At 53.8% G+C, this 22,331-nt stretch overlaps 3 protein-coding genes across 12 annotated transcripts in view; 2 read left to right on the top strand and 1 right to left on the bottom strand.

Moving 5' to 3' along the window:
• Window positions 1-2,916, bottom strand: part of XNDC1N (XRCC1 N-terminal domain containing 1, N-terminal like) — a 7,501-nt gene extending 4,585 nt beyond the window's left edge. The window contains 5 exon segments of the mRNA XM_059870259.1: window positions 1,023-1,158; window positions 1,549-1,586; window positions 1,831-1,969; window positions 2,074-2,333; window positions 2,905-2,916. Coding sequence (XP_059726242.1) covers window positions 1,056-1,158; window positions 1,549-1,586; window positions 1,831-1,969; window positions 2,074-2,333; window positions 2,905-2,916 — 552 coding nt within the window. The 3' untranslated portion in view covers window positions 1,023-1,055.
• On the top strand, window positions 2,900-19,533 carry RNF121 (ring finger protein 121). Of its 8 annotated transcripts, none has more exons than XM_059873863.1 (9): window positions 2,900-3,577; window positions 8,491-8,528; window positions 10,340-10,481; window positions 12,791-12,945; window positions 13,417-13,524; window positions 13,972-14,092; window positions 16,060-16,209; window positions 17,760-17,886; window positions 18,208-19,533. In XM_059873863.1, exons 1-9 carry the CDS (start codon window positions 2,915-2,917, stop codon window positions 18,279-18,281), a joined length of 1,578 nt encoding a protein of 525 aa, XP_059729846.1. In that variant the 5' UTR covers window positions 2,900-2,914; the 3' UTR covers window positions 18,282-19,533. The 8 variants fall into 8 exon arrangements, with proteins under 8 accessions (XP_059729846.1, XP_059729837.1, XP_059729862.1 ...); XM_059873854.1 differs by having other exon boundaries at window positions 16,060-16,193; window positions 17,785-17,886; XM_059873879.1 differs by having other exon boundaries at window positions 16,129-16,209.
• A 637-nt stretch (window positions 19,534-20,170) lies between these two features.
• Window positions 20,171-22,296, top strand: IL18BP (interleukin 18 binding protein). 3 transcript variants are annotated; one of them, XM_059873923.1, is made up of 5 exons: window positions 20,171-20,602; window positions 21,048-21,110; window positions 21,300-21,365; window positions 21,602-21,731; window positions 21,841-22,296. In XM_059873923.1, the coding sequence occupies exons 1-5, from the start codon at window positions 20,479-20,481 to the stop codon at window positions 22,025-22,027; spliced, it is 570 nt and encodes a 189-aa protein (XP_059729906.1). In that variant the 5' UTR covers window positions 20,171-20,478; the 3' UTR covers window positions 22,028-22,296. The 3 variants fall into 3 exon arrangements, with proteins under 3 accessions (XP_059729906.1, XP_059729914.1, XP_059729923.1); XM_059873931.1 differs by lacking the exon at window positions 20,171-20,602 and adding an exon at window positions 20,683-20,828; XM_059873940.1 differs by lacking the exon at window positions 20,171-20,602 and adding an exon at window positions 20,721-20,872.
• Window positions 22,297-22,331: the final 35 nt, after the last annotated feature.

Below are 22,331 nucleotides of genomic sequence, written 5' to 3' on the forward strand. Positions count from 1 at the left end.
CTTCATAATATCCCATATAACCCTGTCTTCTGTCAATTTGAAGCCACTACCGCTTGTCTTGTCCTCCCAGACCATTGTCCCTCTCCAGTTCTTTTGGAGCCCCTTTAGGCAGTGGATAGGGCTTCCCAGTTCTCAGAACCTTCTCGTCTCCAGGCTGAACAGCCCTGGATGTCCCAGCCTGTCTCCACAGTAGAGGGGCTCCAGCCCTCAAGAGCATCTCCACAGCCTCCTCTGGACTCATTCCAGTTGCTCCACACTTTTCTGATGTTGGGGGTCCCAGAGCTGGAGGCAGCTCTGCAGGCGGGCTCTCACTGAGCAGAGCAGAGGGGCAGAATTCCCCCTTGCCCTGCTGCCCAGAGTGGCTGGGGGCCAGCCCAGGACACAGCTGTGCAGATTCACTCACCTGGTACTGTGGGACCTCCCACATCCTTGGCCAGCAGCTCCAGGTGACCCCCCCACCCAGGGTGCTCGTGCCAGCTCTGGGCCTCAGTGCCTGGTTCTAGTTCTGCCCTGTCAACAGCACCATCCAGGCAGAGTGGCTTAGGTGGGCTGGGCTCCAGGCAGCCCCTTCCAGCTTCTACAGGTATCTCCTCAGTTGCTTCTCCTCCCTGGATCTCCTGGAGATAGGGAGTGTCAGCCTTGCAGGAGAACAGAGCTGGTGGGAGCTGGGGCTCTGGGGTCCAAGGAAGCACCTCAAGGGGCTCCAGGCCACACTGTGTGGGGGCAGGGTGGGGTGGACCATGTCAGGCCACATAAATGCATGATTCAGAAAAGAAAGTCCTGTGAAAGGCAGGGCTGGAACACCAGGGTCTGAGAGCTCAGCATCCTCCTGTGGGACAAGGAGAGGCCCCAGGCAATCGAGACACATTCCTTGTGCCCACCACTCTGGGCAGAGCCCCTAGCTCAGCCCAGCAACCACCTCCTGGGCTTTCCATGGGGCACAAATGGCATTCATGGAGGAGCAGCCCCTTCCTGCTACCTCCCCATGGAGATTGATACATGGAAGTGTGTGAGATACCTACTGTGTCCAGGGGTGGCCGTGGCAGGTCAGGCTCCTACCCCTGTGGTTTGCACAGGTGGATGAAGGAGAGCCCAAAGCAGCTGCATGGACTGAAGGGCTGGCTGCAGGTGAGCTGCAGTTCTGGACACACTGAGTTCCTGCAACAAGAACCAAAGTTTATTGATGAGCACCCCCTTTTATAGGGGCTTCAAAATTCCTGCACTTGAACATTTGATTGGCTGGGGTCTTACCATCACCCAGCTCACTGGCCAGTTGGATGTCTGCATTCATGATTGAATGGGACTGGCTGGGCTCCCCTGTTGGAGTTTGAATCCTACTTATCACTGTCTTACCCAGGGACTTGTTTACTTCTACTCTTTAATGTAATAGGTTGGTCAAGTTGGGGTTCTGTTATGGCCAAATTTAACTGTGCAGCTTCAGACCAGTTGCAGCTGTCACAGCATGTGGTCCCATGTCTGCCCCACCGTCAGCTCTGAGAAATCTGCTGTGGGGAAGAGCACTGACCACTGCCCCAACACCACTCCTACCTCTGCTTGTTGCTCTGTTGCTGTGCCACCCAGGACATCTGGGAGATTATGGGCACAAGAAAGGGCAGGGAAGCAGAGCTGGTACAGCTTTCCTGAGGCCATAAACAACCCTACCCACTGGTCTGCCTGTCCTCTTCCCCACCTGTTCTCCTACTCTCCTATCAGCCACATCCTACTGCCAGCCCCATTCCAAAACCATCCCCCCATATTAGCTCCACCCCATGACCAGGCCCATAGCTCTTCAACATCCCTTTTTCCTTTGGATCAATCCTTACCTTCCTAAAACATCTGAACCCTGCAGTGATTCGGGTCCAGGTTTGAGTCAGCTGGTGTCATCAGTGTGACAGTGGGCACCAAGGTGAGAGAGGGCTGGTCACGGGGCCATGAGGAGCATCCCACCTCAAACTGAAGAAAGACACAGCTGTAGTTCCCTGAGGAGCAGCAAGAAGGACAGGGGCAAGGGGATTCAGAGCTGCTGACCCCATTGTGAGGCATGACTCTGGCTCCTGTATGGGAGGGGGTAACAGGGAAGTATCCATATCAACATAGCCAATAGGACTGGCTCTCTTTAGTCACAGCTCCACACTCAGCTGCCTGCTGTGGTCCTTGGGGCAGACAAGCCAGGGCCATATGCTATCCTCACTCAGCAGGTTCTCTGCTGGGTACTTGGGGTCCTGCACACACAGCAGGGACACAGCATCATGTACCAACCTCTCCTTAAACACCCTCCCCTGCAGCTCTAGCTTGTTCTGGACACGGGGAGAAGCACGGAATTCTCTGGTAACCTACAGGAACAGCATCCCATTTTGAGAGAGTGAGAATGACGTGAATCATTGCCCTTCAGCTTAACAAGGTGAGGTAGTACTGCACCCTGTCATGCCCTGATCCACTTCTTCCAAGAACCCAGCAGCTCAGAGGGATCACCCCCACACCTAGCCCCCCAGAGGGAACCCCCAGGCACCTGGGAGGAGAAGGACACCACATAGCTGATTTTAACCAGAGCCATTCAGGATCCTTTGGAGACAACACTGCCAGAACATAACTTCCCTTTGGATGCTTCCGGTGCCTGGTAAGGAGAGAGGAGAGTCTGATGAGCTTGGACATCTCCTGGCTTTGGAACCATTCAGCAGCCTCCCAGTCCCATCCCAGCGCCTCAGTGCCCCCCCAGAACTGCCCCACCACCCCTCAGGTTACCGTCCCAGCAGTAACCCCCAGATCTGACTCACTATCCCCTAGCTCCCTTCGGCCACTCCCGCGCCCTCAGCTCACCCCACAACGCCCCTTTCTGCCACCCGGGTACCACCTACATCCAGCCCACAAGCCCCAGCCCTATTCTCCAGTGCCCCAAGTCCTTACCCGCAACTCCATGGCCCGTGTTACCAGACCCACAAACAACGTCTCAGAGCCATTCTGCTATTGCTATAGCTCCCCAGTCGTTCCGCGCTTTCCCAGCCTGTTCAAGCCCTGGCTGTGCCCCACAGCCTCTCCACGCCATTCGCCAACCCAGTGCCTGACCCCACAGCTCCCGACTCACCGCCCAGCCCCATCCGCACCGCCCTCCTCCGCCCAAGTGACGTGTCCCCCGATCCCCGCCGCTCCCGCCTCCCTTCAGCCCCTCTCCCGACCGCGGTCCGGTTCGGGCCCCGGCCCGGGCCAGCCGCGGAGCCTGACGGGACACACAGCCCACGGGCAACGCCGCGCTACGGCCCCCGCGGGCGGAGCTCAGGAGCCATCTGCGCCCTCTCCGCAACAGCGCGAGGCGGTGGCGGAGAGGGGCGGGTGGGGGCAGGGCAGCACTGACACTGCCGGCACCGCGGTGCGAGGCGGTTTGTGCTGTCGGTGCTGCCGCCGGGGGTTACGCGTCCCGCTGCGGGCCCACAAACGAGAGCCAGCCGCCAGCTGTGACAGCTCACCGCTCTTATGCGCCCAGAGTGGCGTGTCTGGCAGCCGTTCCACTCCTCCCCCCCCTGATTGGTCGTCGGGGCAGCGCCGCGCCCAGCGATTGGCTCAAAGTGCGGCAGCTTTCCCGGTGATTGGCGGGTTGCGGCGGAAGAGGTTGGCCACTGGGGGGGCGGGGCAAGATGGCGGCTGTGCTGGAGGTGGAGGTTGGCGGCCCCGTTGAGCGTGAGGCGGAGGAGGTGCGGGCAGGGGGTCGGTGGGGGGCGGTTTAGGCCGAACCGGGTCGGGCAGGGGAGGCCAGGTGCGGACGGGCTGCTTCAGCCTTTTGGGGTGTTCTGTGAAGGGGAGCCGCAGCGGACGTAGGGCCTGGGGAACGCGGGTTCTGGGAGAACGGGGTAGGGACGTGCGCTGAGGAGCTCGGAGGGTCCTTGGAATGGGACGGCGGCGACTCTGGGTCACTTTGAGCTTGTAGACCTTTGGGGAAAGTCGGTGTGGGGAGTGTTAGGGCGGGGGAGATCCTTGGTGTGGGAGGACAGGGACAGGGTGGCTCTGGGAGCTTCGGAGGGCCCATGGGGCAGGGGACAGTGCGGGCTCTGTGGGCAGGAGGGCAGGTATGGAGGCATAGCTGTTGTTCCCATGCTGGCTTTTAAATGTTCCTGGGGCTGAAAAATTACAAAACTGAAAAAAAAAAAAAAAAAAAAAAAAAACTCTGGAAAGATGGAATTGGAAGCAGGGTGGGTGCTCTGTCACAGCGTGCGTGCCACTTTCCGGCACTGCTGCCCCGGGCTTTGCAGTGGCTTTTCACCGTGCCCTGTGCTTTGTGCTTGGGAGTTTTTTTCCACTTGTAGAGAACCAGCAGAACTTGGTTCCATCCTGTCTGCACTGTGGGAGCAGCTGTACAGGGGTCATAAGTTCACTTAGCTTGTACAGTCAGGTAATTTTTTTGTGCCTTTCCTCGAGAATTGGTGGTGTGGCTTAAAAATTTTCAGATGCTGATGGCTGTTTTGGAGAAGATTCCTGGCAGGGCGCAGTTTGGAGATTCCCTAGTGCATGGCTGGGCTGTGGGAGCTTGTACCTCTGGCCTGTGCCATGTGTTGCTGCTGGAGAGTGGTGCAGTGGGGTGATGGGAGGATTAAATCCTAGATCAGTCACTCTTGACTTGCTGCTGAATATATTTTAAGATTCTCCTTGGTGACTTTGTATATAAAAATGTGGAAGATCCAAATTTCTGATCCTCAGAAGTGACATTCCTACTTTTCATTCCATCAGGGCCTGGCAGAGAGGGCATCACAAGGAGGCAGCAAGTGAGGAGGTGCATATAGGACTGTGCTTATCCCCACCAAGAATTTGTGATTCCACAAATTCTTGGTGCAAAGCCTATCTGCTTGTGCTGTCCTAGGGTCTTGGCAGCTGTTTGGGCAGAGCAGTTTGCTGATGACCCACTCCTGGTGGGACCAGAATAAAGCCAAGTGTCCCGTGGCCCTGGCTCTGCCTGTGCAGAGGCAAAGATTTAATTTCCAGTTATCCAAATATTTGATCAGTTGGGAGATTTCCGCTCCCTGCTCCTTGTTCCTGCGTCTTATGAGCAGAAAAAATGTAGAATTGAGATTCCAAAAATCTCTTCAGACTTTCACTAAAGAATATGCCTTGTCCCAACCTGCCTTGGTTGCATGTACAGCACTGTGGAGATTTATATTCCTCTTATTTCAGGTTATTCCTGGTAGGTGCTGAGGGACAGAGACTGAAGTTGGGGCCGTGGGAAAGTGAGATCAGGGCTGTTGGTTGCTCTGGAGCTTTGAACTGAAATCAGCAGCTGCTTATTCTCCATCCTCAAGGCATTCTTCTTGCCTCCTTTGGAGATTTAGAGCATAAGTGGATTACAGTCAGCTCACAGCAGCCTGTATGTTTGTCCAGAGATCCTCCCAGCTCCCTGGGTTGGGAGGAATGTGTGGCTTCAGCTTTGCTGTTACTCATATCAACAGTCTTTGTGGTTTTCTCAAGGAGGCTATTTTGTGACTGTCCCAGTGGTGGGGATCACAGGTTTGTGGAGGCTTTGGGGAAACAGCTCCCACAGGAAACCAGGGAGTGGCACAAGGTTCTTCCAAAGGCCATGATACCACGTCCAAGGAGAGGATTAGACTTTAGTCCTAGTTATCCAGTTTCTCCTAGTCATCACCTGGAGGACGCTGAGGTTTTTGAGAGGATCATGAATTACAGAGGAGATAGAGAGCAGAAGAATTGTTCTTAAATCCTTTTCTTTAAAACAAAAAGGTTGTCTAAGAACTGTAGGTGGTAGCATGCTGGGTCCTGTGTTGGTGTGGCAGCTGAAGGATGCAGAAACAGGAGCAGGCTGGTGTTGAACACTTGGTAGAGCTGATTTTCAGCTGCTTCAGTCACCCTAAATGTTCTTGTCAAACCCCTCTTGGTAAAGGGAGATTTAGGAGCAGAGGTTCTTCTACCTAGCTGTTGGGGTTAGAAAGGGACCCAAAAGACTCAAAAACTGCATGTTAAAATCAGACAACCCCAAACCAGAAGTGGAATGAATGCTAGCTGGCAAGAGCAGGTGCTTCCTTCACCATTTCTGTGCATTTTTAGCTCTAACCCAAAACTTTTGTGCTAAGAGAGTGTGCAGATCAAGGAGGGGTTAACTGGAAGGTCTGACTCAGGGTGCCTGCTCTGCCAACTCCTATCTGACAGTCATCAGATCCTTCTCAATAGCTCTTCTGTCATGTCCTGTCCCCCCCTTAATAAAGTTATTTCAGGAGCTTTGAGCTCTGGGGAATCTGGTGAAGCTCACACCTTGTACTTGAGAGAAAATTGTGTCCAGGGCCACGGATCCCTGTTTGGCTTGGGAGCACAGCTCAGAAGAAGCCTGCTCTGAGCAATGTCAGCAGTGTTTCCACAGGATTTGGAGCTGAAGTATCTTGAATGCATTTGCTGGAAGAATTTGGACATTCAGGGAATATGCCGAAGGAAAGAGGCTGGTAAATATCCCAGTCTCTAAGATGGGACCAACACTCTGGAGTGGCTCCTGGTGTGGTACAAAGGAGCGAGCTGAGCCACTGTATAGAAATGAAAATTATTGCTGTGGTTAGAAGGTGCTTGTCAAACATCTTCATCCTGCAAGGGTGGGGGCAAAGCCTGGGAGGAATGGGGGTCTCATGGGGGGTGGCAGTGGGAGCACCCGGGTGACTCTCAGAGCTTGTAGAGGGATTGACCTGTGCTGGAGCCAACAAGCACTAGGGGATTCTCAGTCTCCTGTGTGCATGCAGTGACTAACAAACATTTTAAAATCTCCTTTTTTCCTGTTTGTTTGGAGCAGTTGTTGCTCCAAATTACATTGCAACTACTGAACTGATGGATCTGCATGTGGCTGCTTTAGGAGCGGAGGTGCTCTGGGAATTTGGTCGATACAAACACCCTTCTTGGTGTCAGGTTGTCACCACCTTCCCTTGGCTTCTGACACAGTTCAGCGAGCTCCAGCAAGGATTTTCAGAGCTTTAGATTTTGCATCTAAGTCCTGAAGTGTTTCTTCAGGATTGATTCTCAAGGGCTGAACTTCTCGCAGATGTTGTTTTGGGGTGAAGCTCAGCGGATGTTCCACATCAGGCAGGTGGATTGCTGTAGTGTATTTTTCCCTACCTCCTCACCCTGGGGTAAAATTAGGTGCCACAGAGGAAACAAGGCAGCTGTGCATCCTCAGCTGAGCCTGCCTGTGATCAGAGCTGCTGCCTGGGAGACACCTGTGTGCTGATGATGGTGACCAGGCAGGTGGGGTGACTGCTGCACCAGCCTATGGAGAGCCCCAGCATAAAGGTTGGATCCAAGCCTGTGGCTCTGTACCCAGTGGGGTGAGGTGGAGTTCGTTCCTGTGTACACATCTCTGATGTGTGCAGGAAAGAGTGATAACAGTCTGTGTTTGTGGAGACAAGTCTATGGCTTGTTTCCAGCCTTCAACTCCAATGCCTCAGCAATACTGGAGTGTCTCCAGCAGTGTGAGGATTTGTAAACCCCACATGTATGTTCCCAGCCCAGATGAGCTGCTCTTGATTTAATCTGAGTTTGTGTCTCACCAAGAAAAGATGATGGGAAGAGCTGTGGGATTCCCTCCCCAGTGCCGTGGGTCAGGGTGTGCTGCCTGGTCAGTGACCCTGGGTGGGGGCATGAGGGGTGCTGGAGGCTCCTCAGCAGTTAGGTGAAGATATCAAGGGAAGGTTTTGCCCAGAGAAGCTGTGAACTCCCCATCCCTGGAGGTGTTCAAGAGCAGGTTGGATGATGCTTGGAGCAACCTGGTCTAGAGGAGGTGTTCCCATGGGAGGAGGGTTGGAGTAAAATGAGCTTTAAGGTCTCTCCAACTCAAAGCATCCTGTGGTTCTATTATTCTATATAAAGCTCCAGGTGAAAGCAGAAATGTGGTGTTAAAGCTCCCCTTACTCCTCCCCTGGCCGAAAGTGAGAGTATTCACACTTTTTGTGAGTCTTACTGGAGAAGATGGGATACAAGTATCCATTGTCAGTCATCACTAATAACAGCAGCTCCCCTTGCTCTCTGTAGCTCCTGCCTGTGATGTATGGGAGGAATTTCCAATTATCTTGGCAAAGCAAGGCCTAAATCTTTCTTTTACTGTGATTTTGAAATCTTTTTGGCATTGATTTGTTGCTGGTGTGTGACATACTGTCACCTGTCCTGGAGCCTAGTGGGATTTTGGACTCCCACCGCTGGTGGGAGCATTGGCTTCACTGGGATCACCACTCTGTGCCCTGAGACACCTGGCTGGGTTGTGAATGTGGCATTTAAGCCGGTCCTTTTGTTCTGGTCACATGGGATGTTGAACAGAGCCTCGGCTCCAATAAAATATGGGAGTGTAAGTAAGGTGGAGGAGCAGAGAGAGTCGCTGCTCTTCCTGGGAAGTTGAAGGACAGCTCTGGGCTGTGCTGGCACTGTGGGTATTTGGAGGTTTCTTATTTAAAACATCTGAATCCAGAGTTTCTCAGCAGCTGATTTCATGGACGTTTTTTGATGTTTTTTTTTTTTTCTCCCTAGATCGATCTTTCACACTTGTCTCCAGAGGAGAGATGGAGGTGAGTTTTGGGAGCTGATTTGGAGCATACAGCTCAATGCTACTGACCAGAGCAAGCAGCAGCACAGCCTGTGATCACAATGGGGCAGGAAAGGATCACCATTTTTTGATGGGGTGAAGTATGGACTATCTTAAGAGGCAATAGTTTTTTTCTTTTAAACTGCTGCTAAATATAGAATCACAAAATAGTTAAGGTTGCAAAAGCCCTCTGAGATCATAGAGTCCAACCATTCAGCACTGCTGAGGTCACCACTAAACCATGTCTCCAGGTGCCACATCTACATGTCTGTTAAATCCCTCCAGGCATGGGGACTCCACCACTTCCCTGGGCAGCCTGTGCTGGGGCTGGACAGCCCTTTTTTGTGTAGAAAATTTCCCAGTATCCATCCTAAACCTCCACTGGCACAACCTGAGGCCATTTTCTCTTATCCCATCACTTGTTAGCTGGAAGAAGAACCCAACCCCCACCTAGGCCCACCCTCCTCTCAGGACCTTGTAGAGAACAAGAAGATCCCCCCCAAACCTCCATTGGTCCAGGCTGAGTCTCCCCAGCTCCCTCAGCCATTTCTCACCAGACTTGTGCTCTTGACCCTTCTCAAGCTCTTTTACTCTTCTCTGGACACTTCTCCAGCCCCTCAATGTCTGCCTTATAGTAAGGGGCCTGAAAAATTCCTCTTTTTTCCTTAGCAAAACCAATTTAATCCAGATGCTTATTGAAAATCACAGTCAGACTGGACTCTCACTATTGCACCAGCACAGGCTGACTTGCTGGAGCAGTTTTATGGAGAAGGACCTTGGAGTCCTGGTGGAGAACAAACTGTCCCTGAGCCAGCAGTGCCCTGTGGGCTAAGGAGGCCAATGGGATCCTGGGATGCATTAGGAATAGCATTACCAGCAGGTCAAAGGAGGTGATCCTGTCCTTCTACTCAGCCTTGGTGAGGCACATCTGGAATGCTGTGTCCAGTTCTGAGCTCTTCAGGACAACGGAGACAAGGTGGCCCTGGAGTGGGTCCTGTGGAGGCTGCAGAGATGATGAGGGAACTGGAGCATCTTTCTTATGGGGAAAGGCTGAGGCAGCTGGGGCTGTTTAGCCTCAAGAGGAGATGACTGACAGGGGACCTCATCAGTGTCTGTCAGCTCTTAATTCCACCTTGTTTTTTGGTCAAACAGCACAAGCTGGGCAAAGAAACCTCAGGTGTCTGGCAAGTATCAGGCTGGAAATCACTTGTTCCAGAATGCTCAGGGTAGAGAGAAGCAATTTGCTGGGGTTTTGGGGGTTTTGCCAGAAGTCAGCTGTTCCCCCCACTCTCCACCCTCACCCTTCCAGGCTTTCCCTTGTTGGACAAGAGGGAGAACAGTGTTAGTGGTTCCAAAATTGGGCTGAGGGTGTGGTATTGAGAATTAGCATACACTCTGGGTCAAACAGTTGCAGTGTGCTCTAGAAAGACGCTGCTTGATCGGGAAGGTTGAGAGAGAACCACCCACTGGTGGTTCCTTCTAAACTTGCCCATTCTGGGATTGCAAGTTATGCCAACATTGCACTCCATGTTCATTAGCTCAGGTACATCAGGGGGAGTTCACCTCCTTCACGCTCAGATGGGCCAAGTGCTATTCTTGGCTTTCACAACGTAGAAATGAGCTGGTCTCAGGGCAGAGCAGCCTTTTGTTCCTTCCCCTCTTGATTGTTCACAAACACAATTCTTCTTAGTGCTGTTTTTCCATCTGTCCTTCCTGTCTCTCTTGAGGTGTTTGTAGCCCAGCATGCAGCCTGCGCCAGTGTGCTCTTCAGCCACCTTTTCCTGGTTGTTGCAGGGTGGAGCATGTCCGGATGCATGCCAAGCACCGCGGGCACGAGGCGATGCATGCCGAGATGGTGCTCATCCTCATCGCCACCCTCGTGGTGGCACAGCTCCTCCTGGTGCAGTGGAAGCAGCGGCACCCTCGCTCCTACAACGTAAGTTACCCCCACAGCTGGTCTGCCTCCCACACTGCATGGGAGTGCTGAGCAATGCCCTCCTTTTGCTGATGAGAAAAGTGTTCTTGGTTTTCCTGTTGTCTGTTGATTCCCTTGTTTTCCCAGCATTCCCTTGTTTCTCCCAGCACAGGAGATTCTAACTAGGGATGAGGATGGATGACTTGGAAGGCCTCAGGCTTCTGTTGGAAGTGATGCAGATAAATCGGTGTGACATAGTGCTTTCAATCAGGAATGGACAAGCAGATCCTGGGGCTTGTCCTGAGGGAAGCTGCATTTTGTGGGTGCTTCCTTAGAAGCAATGGGGGCTTCTTGCTGCTGGCAGCCTGGGTTTGATGGTTCCTGCCATGTTGCCATGGAGCACAACACGGCGCAAAGCACCACGACTCCACAGGAAGGGTGCATAAGAGAGATTTATTATAGCAACATGTTGCCTTTATAGTTTTTCAAGATATTTGCATTTACTTAACAGATACATTCACTGCCCATTGGTCATAAGAAAGAAACAGAGTTCTCAATAGGTGAACAAGGAGCCACGTCATTCTGTGAGCCAGCTAGAGTCCATATCTTTTAACTTTCTCTCCTTCATCATGTTGTCATGGTGATAGCCTTGGTGTCTTCCTCAAGAGAGATACGGGGCTTTCCTTATCTTCAGGAAGCCTTTGCTGGCTCACAAGAACAGCACAAAATGCCTTTCCTACACTGCAGCACTCTGCTCAACAGACCTGCCACTTGCTGATGCCACCAGCTTGTCTGGGTCTGTTAGTTACCTGAAGCAACTTCCTGGTCACAGTAATAATATTGATTTAATCTTTCCAGGTAGCACCTGTAGTCCTCTGTGAACTTTAAACCAAACCTGTTTGCCTGTTTCCCTCCAGCAGCACTGTGGGAGTCAGCTGCACAGCTGTAGATCCTTTTGGAAATAGGCTGTAGTGCAGAGGCAAGCCAAAACCTTCTTGCCTTGTGTAATACCTGACTGAGGTCTATGGTTGCAGCGTTGGGCTCCTGGGAAGGTGAAGGTTTATGTAGCTGCCTTACAACAATTAGTTGTGTGTATCATCTCCCATACATTCCTATGGAGATGATTCCTCTGTGTTCTCCTGCCAGCTGTACCCTTTGCTCCCAAAAATGACATGGCTGCTGCCTGTGACTCCCTCACAAAATCCTGGAACTGTTTGAACTCGAAATGCCCTCTGAGATCATTGAGTCCAGCTGTTACTCCTGCACTGCCAAGCCCTGCACTAAACCTTGTCCTCAAGTGCCACGTCCACACAGCTTTTAAATCCCTCCAGGGATGGTGACTCCATCACTGTCACAGGCAGCCTGTGCCAGGGTTTCACCACCCTTTCTGGGAAGAAATTTTCCCAACATGCAATCTTAACCTTCTCTAGCAAAACTTGAGGCCTTTTCCTAGTGTCCTGTCACTTGTTTCCTAGGAGTACAGACTGGCTATAACCTCTTTTCAGGTAGATGCAGTGTAGCAGGCACAGGGCTATGGCTCCATGGAGGAATGTTTAGAGATAAGTATTTGCTGAGTCATAGGAATTTAACCAGAAGTCCTCACTCTGGTCCTCCAGGCCTGCTTATCTCTCTGTGACCCCATAGGCTAGTTCCCTAACCCTTACAATTGGTCAGTTTCCAATCCCCCCTAACCCTATAAAAGGGGCTGCCTTGGCCCATTTTGTTAGAAGAGCTGCATTTGGACCCTTCGCGAAACCCTCAGAATAAACCATCGTGGAACACTCTGAAGCCACCTTCTCCTCTCTCCGTCTGCTGTCCTAGAAGCCACAGCCAGCCAAAGCCCCTAGAGCAAGCTAAAAGAGCTGAAACCATAAAAGAGCTGATTTCACTAAGAGCTGACAATCACTGAGCTTGCTAAGAGGCCACGGCTGTGTGGTAGTCTGGGCTAGGGCACTCAGCCCCCGAAGGGCTGAGATATCCGGCCTTAAGACTGCTTGCCTGGGGCGCTTTAACCCTACGGGGAGCCAGCTGTTTGGCTAAGAAGCTAGCCCCTGTGGCTTCCTTGTTTTACAATGCAGAGAGCGGGAAGGTCCTCTCTGAGCTTTCTTTTCTCCAGGCTGAGCCTCCCCAGCTCCCTCAGATGCTCCCTCTCCGACTCATGTGCTGAGCTTTGAGCTCTTTAGGTGCCACAGGTCAAACCTCCCCAGGTTCCTGGTGCAATTCAGGACCATTTGATGCAGTCAGAAGACTGGCTGCCACAGCTGACAGTGTGTTTCTGATGTCTGAGGAGCAGAGAACGAGCTCCAAATGCCTTTCCTCTGTTCCTGCAGATGGTGACCCTCTTCCAGATGTGGGTGGTACCTCTGTATTTCACTATCAAGCTGAACTGGTGGCGGTTCCTGGTGATCTGGGTGCTCTTCTCAGCAGTCACAGCTTTTGTCACCTTCCGGGCAACCCGAAAGCCTCTGGTACAGACAACACCCAGGTTCGTCTGTTGTTCCTGGGAAACTCCTCAGCCCCAGGGTAACCATTACAAGGATCTCTTTCCAGTTTCCATGCACAGATGTGTGTTGAGCTTTGCACGCTGGGAGTGTGAGAACCCTGCACATGTGAAGGGGTGTGAAGCACTTAGCTGGCAGCCAGCCCAATATACCTGGTACCTGGGTGGGGGGTGGAAAGGTGGAGTCCATGTAGGGTGTCCTCAACCAAGGCATTCCCAGCATGCAGCACGCTTCCTTATGGCCTTTGGAGATTATGAGGTTTCTGGTTTGGAAGTCAAGACTGTGAGCAGCCCGTGACAGGTTGAATTAGGAATGTAAAGCTCTTGCCCGTGTGTAGGGGTAGGTGAAGTGTCTGCAAAAACACAAGTGTGAAAAATAAAACTCTTCAGATGATTGGCACACTTTCATTCAGGGAAAAATGAAGTAATGGAATTCTTTGTTTTAATTCTTTACAGACTGGTTTATAAATGGTTTCTATTAATATACAAGATCAGCTATGCTACTGGGATTGTGGGGTACATGGCTGTCATGTTTACGCTTTTTGGACTTAACCTATTATTCAGGTGAGTGAATCTTTCAGCTCCCACTCCTGGGGCAATGGGGTGGAACACACCTTTGGCTATTACTCTGGAAAATCAGTTTACTTGGCAATCTGATTAATGGGACCAAAGAGACTGTTGAGGTGTCCTTTCACTCCTGGGAGGATGATAGGTGAGGTGCTGGTACCTGAACTGGTCTGGGTTGCTGGAGAGCCCTTCTTCCAGCTCACTTGTTGGAAGCTCCCCCAGCTCTGGGGGCAGCAGTGGCTTTTTTTTTTTTTTTTTTTTGCTTTTTTTTTTTTTCTGTACTGCAAGAAGCAGCCAGTCCAAGGGTGGTAGCAGAAGACTCTAGCCCAAACCAGCTTCATCGTTAGAGAGTTTGACTGCTTCTCTGGAGTAATACATTCTCTAGAATATGATTACAGTGGCTTTGCCCTCAAAAAAATCCTGTTCATGTTTTTTCTGTTGTAGAATCAAACCAGAAGATGCGATGGACTTTGGCATCTCCCTCCTCTTCTATGGTCTTTACTATGGAGTGCTGGAACGGGACTTTGCTGAGATGTGTGCAGATTACATGGCCTCAACCATCGGGGTGAGTTCACGATGGATTGTACCCCAGGCCAGAGCTATGCCCCATATCAGGAGGCCTGAAACATGTTGGTCTCTGCAAAAGCTTTGGCTTCCCTCAAATGGCTTGGCTTCCCTTCCCCCCTCAAGCAAGGGTCCCTGGATCTAATATAATAAAAGTTGCTCTGAGATCCTTCCTGAAGAGCGCAGCCTCTGCAGGGTTCCATCTCCAGGACAAGAAGTTCTTTCCTCTGAGGGTGGTGAGGCACTGACAGAGATTCCTTAGAGAAGCTGTGGCTGCCCCATCCCCTGGAAGTATACCAGGCCAGATTGGATAGAGTTTGTAACAACCTGGTGTCCCTGCCATGGAAGGAGATTGAACTGGTGACCTTCAAGGTCCCTTCCAACCCAAGCCATTTCTGATTCTGTGGAGAAGTGGAATGATTTGTTTAGCCCTGCTAAACTGACAAATATTTATTTTCCTGGGCATTTAAAATCTCCAATGAATGCTCCCATTTCTGACACCACTGTGCTTGCATTAACTTGTGACCTGCAGCCACTGGGGAAGGATTCACACTGTGGGCTTCCTTCCTTGTACCTGCTGCAACTTTAACTGTCACTGTGGACAGAGGATGCAGTGGCCTAAAATTTATAGCCCACTCACCTGGTGTCAAAATAACCCACTCCACCAAAAATACATGACCTAGGACACCAGTGGAGTAGGTCATGTCTCTTCTTTTCAGCAGCTGTTTAGGGTCTTAGACTTTGTGTTTCCATCTTTCTGAGCTTTCTGCTGTTGCTCCTTGAGGTTCTGCTCCAGCCCCTGGCCTGCCACACCGGGACACGTTGGCACAGGGTGTCTCTTAGATTCTCAGAGCTCTGTCGGATGTTCAGAGCAAAGCTGTCCCAGGGCTCTGCCAGAGGCATGTTTTGCTGATGGTACTAAACCAGGAGGAGCTGTGACCTCCTTGGAGAGAGAGCTGGACAGATGAGAGCTGAGCAAGCTCCAGCTGTGTGAAATTTAACAGAGGCCCGATTCCCCACCTGGGATGGTGTAATCCTGGTTATAGGTACAAATTCGGGAACAAGAGTCCAGAGAGAGTTCTATGGAAGGGGATTAGGGAGTTATGGTTGACAGCAAGTTGAATATGAGCCAGTAGTGTGTCCTGAGAGCTAAAAGGGGCCATCTCTGTTCTGGGGTGCATCAGGCACAGCATCAACGTGTGGCCAGTGGACGTGGTTGTCCAGCCATGAGGAAAGGGAGTGAAGCTGAATCGGGGGGGGGTGCAGGTTGAACATGGGGTAAAGGTCATTTACCCAGAGGGAACAGGCTCCCCAGAGATATGATCATGTCATCAAGTCTGCCAGAGTTCAAAAAGTCCCTTAGTCATATGGTTTAGTTTTAGGCAGTGGAGCAGGGAGTTTGACTCAATGATCCTGAGGGGTCCCTTTGCAGCTGGAGTGTGTGGGACCTGGTTTGGTGACCACACTCTCTGTGGTATGTCAGGCCCGTGCTGAGCCATGAGGCTTGGAAATGGAGAGAGGTGGCTACTCTGTGCTTTGCTGAATGAGTGTCAGAGATCTGCAGGGCTGGAGGTGGGGGCTCTATCTGACTGGCAGCCCAAGGCTGTTATTTTGGGTCAAAGCTGTGACCTCAGCTTGTCCTGCTCTCTCCCCCAGTCTCTGCCCTGGGTGCATGGCCCTGGCAGGCAGCTGAAAACCCACCTGGCTGTTGAGCAAAGAGGGCTGGCCCCTTGACATGGGGAGGGGGTGCATGGAGCTGGGTTGTGACAGGCCACTGTGTCACTGAGCAGCTGTCCTGTTGTAGTTGTTTCCCACAGCCGGACCTGTAACAAGGTTTTTAAGCCCCAAAGGCCAAGGCTGGACTGCTGGGGTGCTGACCCCAGCCCTCCTTAGAGCTTAGCTGTGCCACCGCGGGTGTGGGACACGTGCTCTCTGTCACTGCTCTCCCTCTGCTCTGCCCTCGCTCAGTTCTACAGCGCCTCAGGGATGCCCACCAAGCACCTCTCTGACAGCGTCTGTGCCGTCTGTGGCCAGCAGATCTTCGTGGATGTCAATGAGGAAGGGATCATTGAGAACACCTACCGCCTCTCCTGCAACCACGTGTATCCTTCTCTGCAGGTGCCAGCCCCATGCCTCACTAGCCCCACGCTGGGGTGGGCAGCAGGGAGCGCCTGCCCCATGGCTTCTCCCGTGCTGGGTGAAGAAATGCCTGTTCTGGCATGCGGGGCTGTCCAGCTGAATTTGCATGGGATGTGTGCCTGTGTCATCACTGACTTGGCATGGGAAGAGGTGTCCCTGAAATTACTTTGTTGCCACTCCCAAGTGGTTGTTTCATCTTCCTTCTCATCCCCAGCTCCCTCTGCTGAGCCATGGAGCTGCACCTCAGTTTTTACCTGCTTTTGACAAATCTGCTGTGACCCAATCTGCCTGGCAGTGCCCCCAGCCGATATTCTGGCGGAGGTGATGGTGTGAGGTCAGGACATGAGGTATCCCTGCTCCATGCCACACTGGTCCCTCATCAGAGATGCACTGCAGTGGGTCCTGAGTGTCTTTAAGGAAGAATTGTGGGGAAACACTGCTGGCCCCCTCTGAAAACAGCCCCCTGATCCAGCACTGCTGATTGTTACCTGCTCTGGCCACAGCCCAGTAGCTTCCTCCTTCTCCAGAACTCCTCCACGGTTTCCAGCATGCTGGAGTCACTCAGCCCTTCCTGTCAGCTGATTGATGAGAAATGAGTTTTGAAACTGGAAGTCCTGGTTAGTGCTCAGTCCCAGCTGGGGTGGCAAGTCAGGGTTTTTTCCCCGTGGTGATTCAGTGTAGAGATGGGATGTCCTCTGGCACTGTGTGTTACTGCCTGCGAGGTGGTTTCCAAACTGGGCTTGAGCAAAGGTCATGCTGGCAAAACAGGAGCCTAAATTTAACTCTTGGGAGCTGTTGGTGAGATTTATGGCTGACACTGTGCAAGGGCCTGGGACTGCAGCAGCTTGGGGTGGTGTGGCTGTCAGAGGAGGTGGTTGGTGCTTCTGGTGGTCCTCAAGGGTGAAGGCTGGCTGGGCACTCCTGCATCTATGGCTCCAGGGCTGACAAGGAAGTGACTCCTGTTGCTGTTGCCTGGCATTCTTCCATGTTTTGAGTGGCAGAGATATTCTGGGAAAAGTCTGTTTGCTCTGTGACAGCCCTGTACGTGGCCGAGTCATCTGCAGCCACCTCATATTTTCCTGTAACTTCTCCAGGCTGTGCTCAGGTTGTGTAAATCCTTTTGACAGAGCATAGCAAGCACCTGTAAGTCAGACCCTTACTTACAGAGAAATTCCTTAAGTGTTAATCTCCAGGAAGCCTTTGAAGAAGGCTTCCAAAATGCATGCAGTTCACAGAGCTCTCACAGGCTGTCCAAACCTTCTTCAGTGCTTGGGCACCATCACCAAAGAGTTTCAGTCTCCCTGGTGCTCATGCATTGGTCAGGGCCTTCATGCTGCCACCCTGGCTCAGTTCTGCTGCCCCATGAGGTCCTTCTGCTGTCCCTGGAAGCTGCTGCACCTTCTAGGAAAGGGCTGTGGTTGTGCAATGCACCATCCTCACACGGGGGGATGTTTCCATGGCTCTGGGGGGACTTCCTTGGCCTTGGTGGTTTCATCCACACTGAGCCATGTATCCCCCTCTTCTTCCAGTTCCCCTTAACATGCCACTCCCCAGGTTTCATGAGTTCTGCATTCGGGGCTGGTGCATTGTCGGGAAGAAGCAGACATGTCCATACTGCAAAGAGAAGGTGGATCTCAAGAGGATGTTCAGTAATCCGTATCCTTTCTCCTGCTGGGAGCCAGCACTTTGGGAAGGGAAGCAGTGGGTAAAGCACACAAGGGGTGAGAGGCTTGCCTGGCACCCTCAGTAGGTTGCTGCAGCATATGGCTCTGGCAGAGACCCTGCAAAACCCAGGGCAAGCCTGGCCACAGCCATCCCTCCATGAGGACTCATGTCTGTCCTTCCTGGGTGCTTGTCCATCCCTCTCTGGGCACCTGTGTTCTCTGTCCCTGCTTTGGGGCACCTTTGGGTGGCTTCTGGGTGGGCCATGCTTCTCTCATCCATTTCCCCACGAGTCTTTAACTCCTTCCTGCCCAGCTGGGAGAGGCCGCACGTCATGTACGGGCAGCTGCTGGACTGGCTGCGCTACTTGGTGGCCTGGCAGCCGGTGATCATCGGACTGGTCCAGGGAATCAACTACATCCTCGGGCTGGAGTAAGGGCAGGCGGTGGGAGCCGCGGAACCACGAGAGGACATTGCCACCAGGGATGCTGGCTTTGCTCCGTCACCTCTCAGGACCTTGGCCACCACCAAGGACAGCAACATCAGGGCCCCTCCTGCTGGGGCTAGGGGAGGATTTTTTTAAAAAACAATTATTTTAATGAGCATATTTAAAACTTTCTATTGCAGCCAAAAAGAGACGCTTGTCCCCTTTCCCTGTCCCTGTCCAGCCCTTTGGAGCGCCCTGCTGGGCTGAGCTTTGGGCTGGGGGCTGTTCTCCAGCTCCTTCCTCCCACTCTGTCAGGGGAGGCCATGACAGAGAAGGGCCAAGGTTTTGTTGGCTCCCAACACCAGCACCCTGGAGCAGCCTTGCTGGCAGCGACGATGGGATATGGGGGCTGCAGAGGAGAGGCTGGAGCCCAGTGTCCTGAAAGAGGGTATGGAAGGTCGCCTGGCTACCCCCGGCTGCCAGGTCCGCTCTGGGCGCCACGGGTATGCCAGCAGGAACCAGGCTGCTCTCCAGCATGGTGATGGTGGACTCTGCCTTGGGGAACCCTTTCATATGCTCCCAAATTTTCTGTGTTCCTCCCTGGAGTCCAGCGGTGTCCCCTTACTGCTTGGGGGGGTCAGCCAAGGCATGGAGTGGGGCCAGTGCTGCTCCTCTCTGTGCCCTTCTGGGTGATGGTAATGGTACATCAGGAGCAGCCACGAGCAGGTGCCCCTGCCCCAGGGCGCAGGTCCGCCCTCACTACATATGGCTCTTGGCACTGGAATAAAAGGGATGGAGTGAAGGTTGGGCTGGTGCTGGCGTTTCCCTGCCCCAGCATTACTCCATGACATCCTCCTGGCCTTGCTGGTAGGAGCCATGCCAAAGTCCTGCTGGGGCAAGTGGCCTTGGGCTCAATTTTTGGTAGTGGGTGGGGGCAAAGTCCCCAATCCCAGGGCCAGCGGTGGTATTTTGGCATGTGGAGACTTGAGTCATGTTCCCTGAGGGCACTGGGGTCTGGTGGAGAGCTACAAGGCAGCTCCTGCCTCAGGGGATTTGGGAAGTGGCCACAGTGGTGACATGGCTGCGGGTGCTGTGTGGGCTGTGTTCCCCCTCGGGAACCCCCCAGCTCCATGCTGCATCCTCTGAGTTTTCTTTTGAGTGAAACCACATTGCAGTGTTGTGCCAAACACCAAAATAAGAGCCCTGGAAACTGAGACATGGCCCTGGGTTTTTCTTGATCGTCTTCTTTGCTGCAGGGCATGGAAGGTTCCTCTTTCCATCTCCCCTAGGGGAAGAATATTGGGTGGATGATGACCAAGCATCCATCTGTGTTCCTTGCTCACCTCTTTTACCCTGTAACAGCCAGAGCTAAGCTGGTTGGTATTGGTGGGAGCAGGAAGGTGGCAGAGGAGCTGGGTGCTGCCCTGGGAGCTGCCTCTGATTGATCACTGCCCATTTGACACCCGTGGTTGCTGTGAGGAGGATGCAGCCACTGGCCTTATCCCAGCAGGAGGCTGGGAACATATTGCACTTGCCAGGTCTCCAAGATAACACTCCTGTTCTTGTCACCTTCCTTCTCTGCTGGGAATCGATAACAAAACTCACTGGGAGTTCAGGGACTATTTTCCAAGACTTGCCAGGGCCTGTGACTCAGGTGGCTTCTTCTGTCCTATTGCTGTACCTGCACTGGCTCCCAGCCTTGATGCTGCTGGGGAGTGGGGTGTGGGGCCTGGACCCTGGTTTTGTAACCAGTGGGTTGTCAAAACCACATCTGCTGTCAAGGGGCTGGCTCTGGGGGTGGGATACTGCTGTGGGACACAGGAGATGGCTTCTTGCAGCCAAGAACTAAAGCCCTGGGGGTTTCTATCCCCCAACAGCTAAGCTATTGTCCTCCCCCAGCTGGGACACCCAGGGGACAACACCCAGGCTCTCCCAGCCACTGTTGTACTCAATCTCGTGGGGGCTTCACCCACCTTCCTCACGTGCAGACCCTGCCTTGTCCCTGATCCCAAAGCATCGGGGAGCAAACCAGCCTGTTCAGAATCCTGTGATACTCAGCCAGCGCCCCATGTGCTGGACACTGGGGAGGCCAGCTGGGCCCCCCCCCATCCCTGACACTCCCCCAGGGGCGGGGCGGGGGTCATGGGAGTGCCTGCGGGATGTGTATCCCCAGGTGCAGGCTACACAGAGCACAGGGGGCATGGAGTGCGGGGGACACAAGGCATGTTCAGGGGGCTCGGGGACATGGCGGCACAGGACCCATCGACACGCATCAGCGTCCAGGTGAGGGTCCCTGAGCGGTGGCGTCGCGCCACGTCGCGGGGCCGGGGCCGAGGGCGGCTCCCGGTGAGTCACGGCGCTGCCTCTCGCCCCTCCCCGCGCCGCCTCATAAAGCGCCGCCGCCCCGTGCCCGAGCCGCGGATTCTCCGTATGTAGCGGAGCGGTGGACAGACAGCCTTGGGGGGTACCAGCCGCGACTTGAGTGACCGCGGGAGGAGGATGCTGGGGGGTACGGGATATCCCAGACTCGGGGGGTGCTGGACGGATACGAGGGTACGGGATCGTCGACCTGGGGAGTCTCGGGGGGAGTATGCTGGGTTACCATGGCCGGCTGGGAGCATGCTGAGAGCACGGACCATCCCAGGCTCAGGGAATGCTGGGGGAACCATCCCAAGCTCATGGACAGCATCCCTGTGTGCCCAGCACTGAGCTCCGTTTTCGTCTGCAGAGCCCCTGGGAAGCCCTGCCTGGATCCTCCTGCTCTGCTGGGGCCTGGCTGCTTGCTGCACAGGTAAGTGGGGGTTACTGGGGAGCCTAAGGTCAGCCCTGGGCTCTGTGCCCCTCAAGAGGTCTGTTCAAGGGTCTGGGGATGAGCAGTGCCTCCGCCCCTTTGTGGGACCCTGCCTCCTCACCCACTACAAAAATGTGGGGTCTCAGGGTCACTCTCGACCTCCCACCTCACCCCTTTCTGCTCCCCCAGGTGCCATGGCCTTGCAGCAGCCCAGCATCACCACCCTGCGGATGCCAGCAGAGTTTCCTCGCTCAGGTGAGAGACCCTTGGGGCCATGGCAGGGCCTGGGGGTGAGGAGGCTGCAGTGGGCTTCAGGTCCTGTGCCAGCCCCCAGCAGACACAAGGTGAATCCTCCACCCACAGCCAAGATTTTAGGGTGCTGATGAGGTGGGGGAATGTTCCCCTTAGTTAGGGAGGGGGCTGTGCCTGTGCCTGGGGGGCACTGCGGACCCTTGCAGCCCCCCTGACCTTCATACCCCCTCTGGCTGCAGGTGAGAGTGTGACTGTGTCATGTGAAGCACTGAGTGAGCTTCCAGAGATGACGCTGCTCTACTGGCTGGAGAACGGCTTCTTCGTGGAGAGCCTGCACCCGGACGGGGCTGTGCGTGAGGGGACAGTGCAGTGAGTATGGGGACAGGGGGCAGTGACAGCGGGGCAGCCCAGGCTGGGACAAGGCTCCTGGGTCTGCCCATTTGGAGTGGGCACTGATGGGTCCCTGCTGGGTTCACAGAGAGGAGCTGCAGGGCTCGGGGTGGGCCCTGCACCGTGACCTGCACTTCAGCTCCTTCAACAAGCAGCACCTGCACACCAACTTCACCTGCGTGGTGCTCAGTCCCCTCGGTGTTGACATCAGGGAGGTGCGATGGCCATCCCAAGCACTGGCCCCTGTCACTGGGAAGAGTGGGGGCCTGGGCTGAGATGGGGGAGCAGCTCCCATGCTGGGTGAGCACCCTGCAGTGCAGTTCCCTGCTCTGACAGCCCACACTACTGCATGCATGTGTGATACCCCCAGGGAGGCCCGTCTCTGTGACCTGCTTTGGGGACTGCGTGGCCCCACATGTGCTGGCCCACTGTGAGTGGGGTTCCTGGTGCCCTGAGCTGAGTCAAGAGCGCTGCCTGGGCTGGAACCAGCTCTGCCCATAGCTTTCTCTGGGACCCCAGAGTTTATTAAAGTACATCAAGGCTGCCCAGTGTCACCTGCATCCTGGGGATGGTGCTGCC

Source organism: Haemorhous mexicanus, chromosome 2 (assembly GCF_027477595.1).
Source record: "Haemorhous mexicanus isolate bHaeMex1 chromosome 2, bHaeMex1.pri, whole genome shotgun sequence".
NCBI classification, from domain to species: Eukaryota; Metazoa; Chordata; class Aves; order Passeriformes; family Fringillidae; genus Haemorhous; species Haemorhous mexicanus.

Excerpts from the sequence above, each read along its gene's own strand:
- IL18BP (XM_059873923.1), top strand. The coding sequence starts at position 20,479 with ATGTGTATCCCCAGGTGCAGGCTACACAGAGCACAGGGGGCATGGAGT. Across the intron at positions 21,366-21,601 it reads AGCAGAGTTTCCTCGCTCAG|GTGAGAGTGTGACTGTGTCA; the intron begins GTGAGAGACCCT and ends CTCTGGCTGCAG. Across the intron at positions 21,732-21,840 it reads GTGCGTGAGGGGACAGTGCA|AGAGGAGCTGCAGGGCTCGG; the intron begins GTGAGTATGGGG and ends CTGGGTTCACAG.
- RNF121 (XM_059873854.1), top strand. The coding sequence starts at position 2,915 with ATGGCCCGTGTTACCAGACCCACAAACAACGTCTCAGAGCCATTCTGC. Across the intron at positions 8,529-10,339 it reads TCTCCAGAGGAGAGATGGAG|GGTGGAGCATGTCCGGATGC; the intron begins GTGAGTTTTGGG and ends TGGTTGTTGCAG. Across the intron at positions 10,482-12,790 it reads GGCACCCTCGCTCCTACAAC|ATGGTGACCCTCTTCCAGAT; the intron begins GTAAGTTACCCC and ends CTGTTCCTGCAG.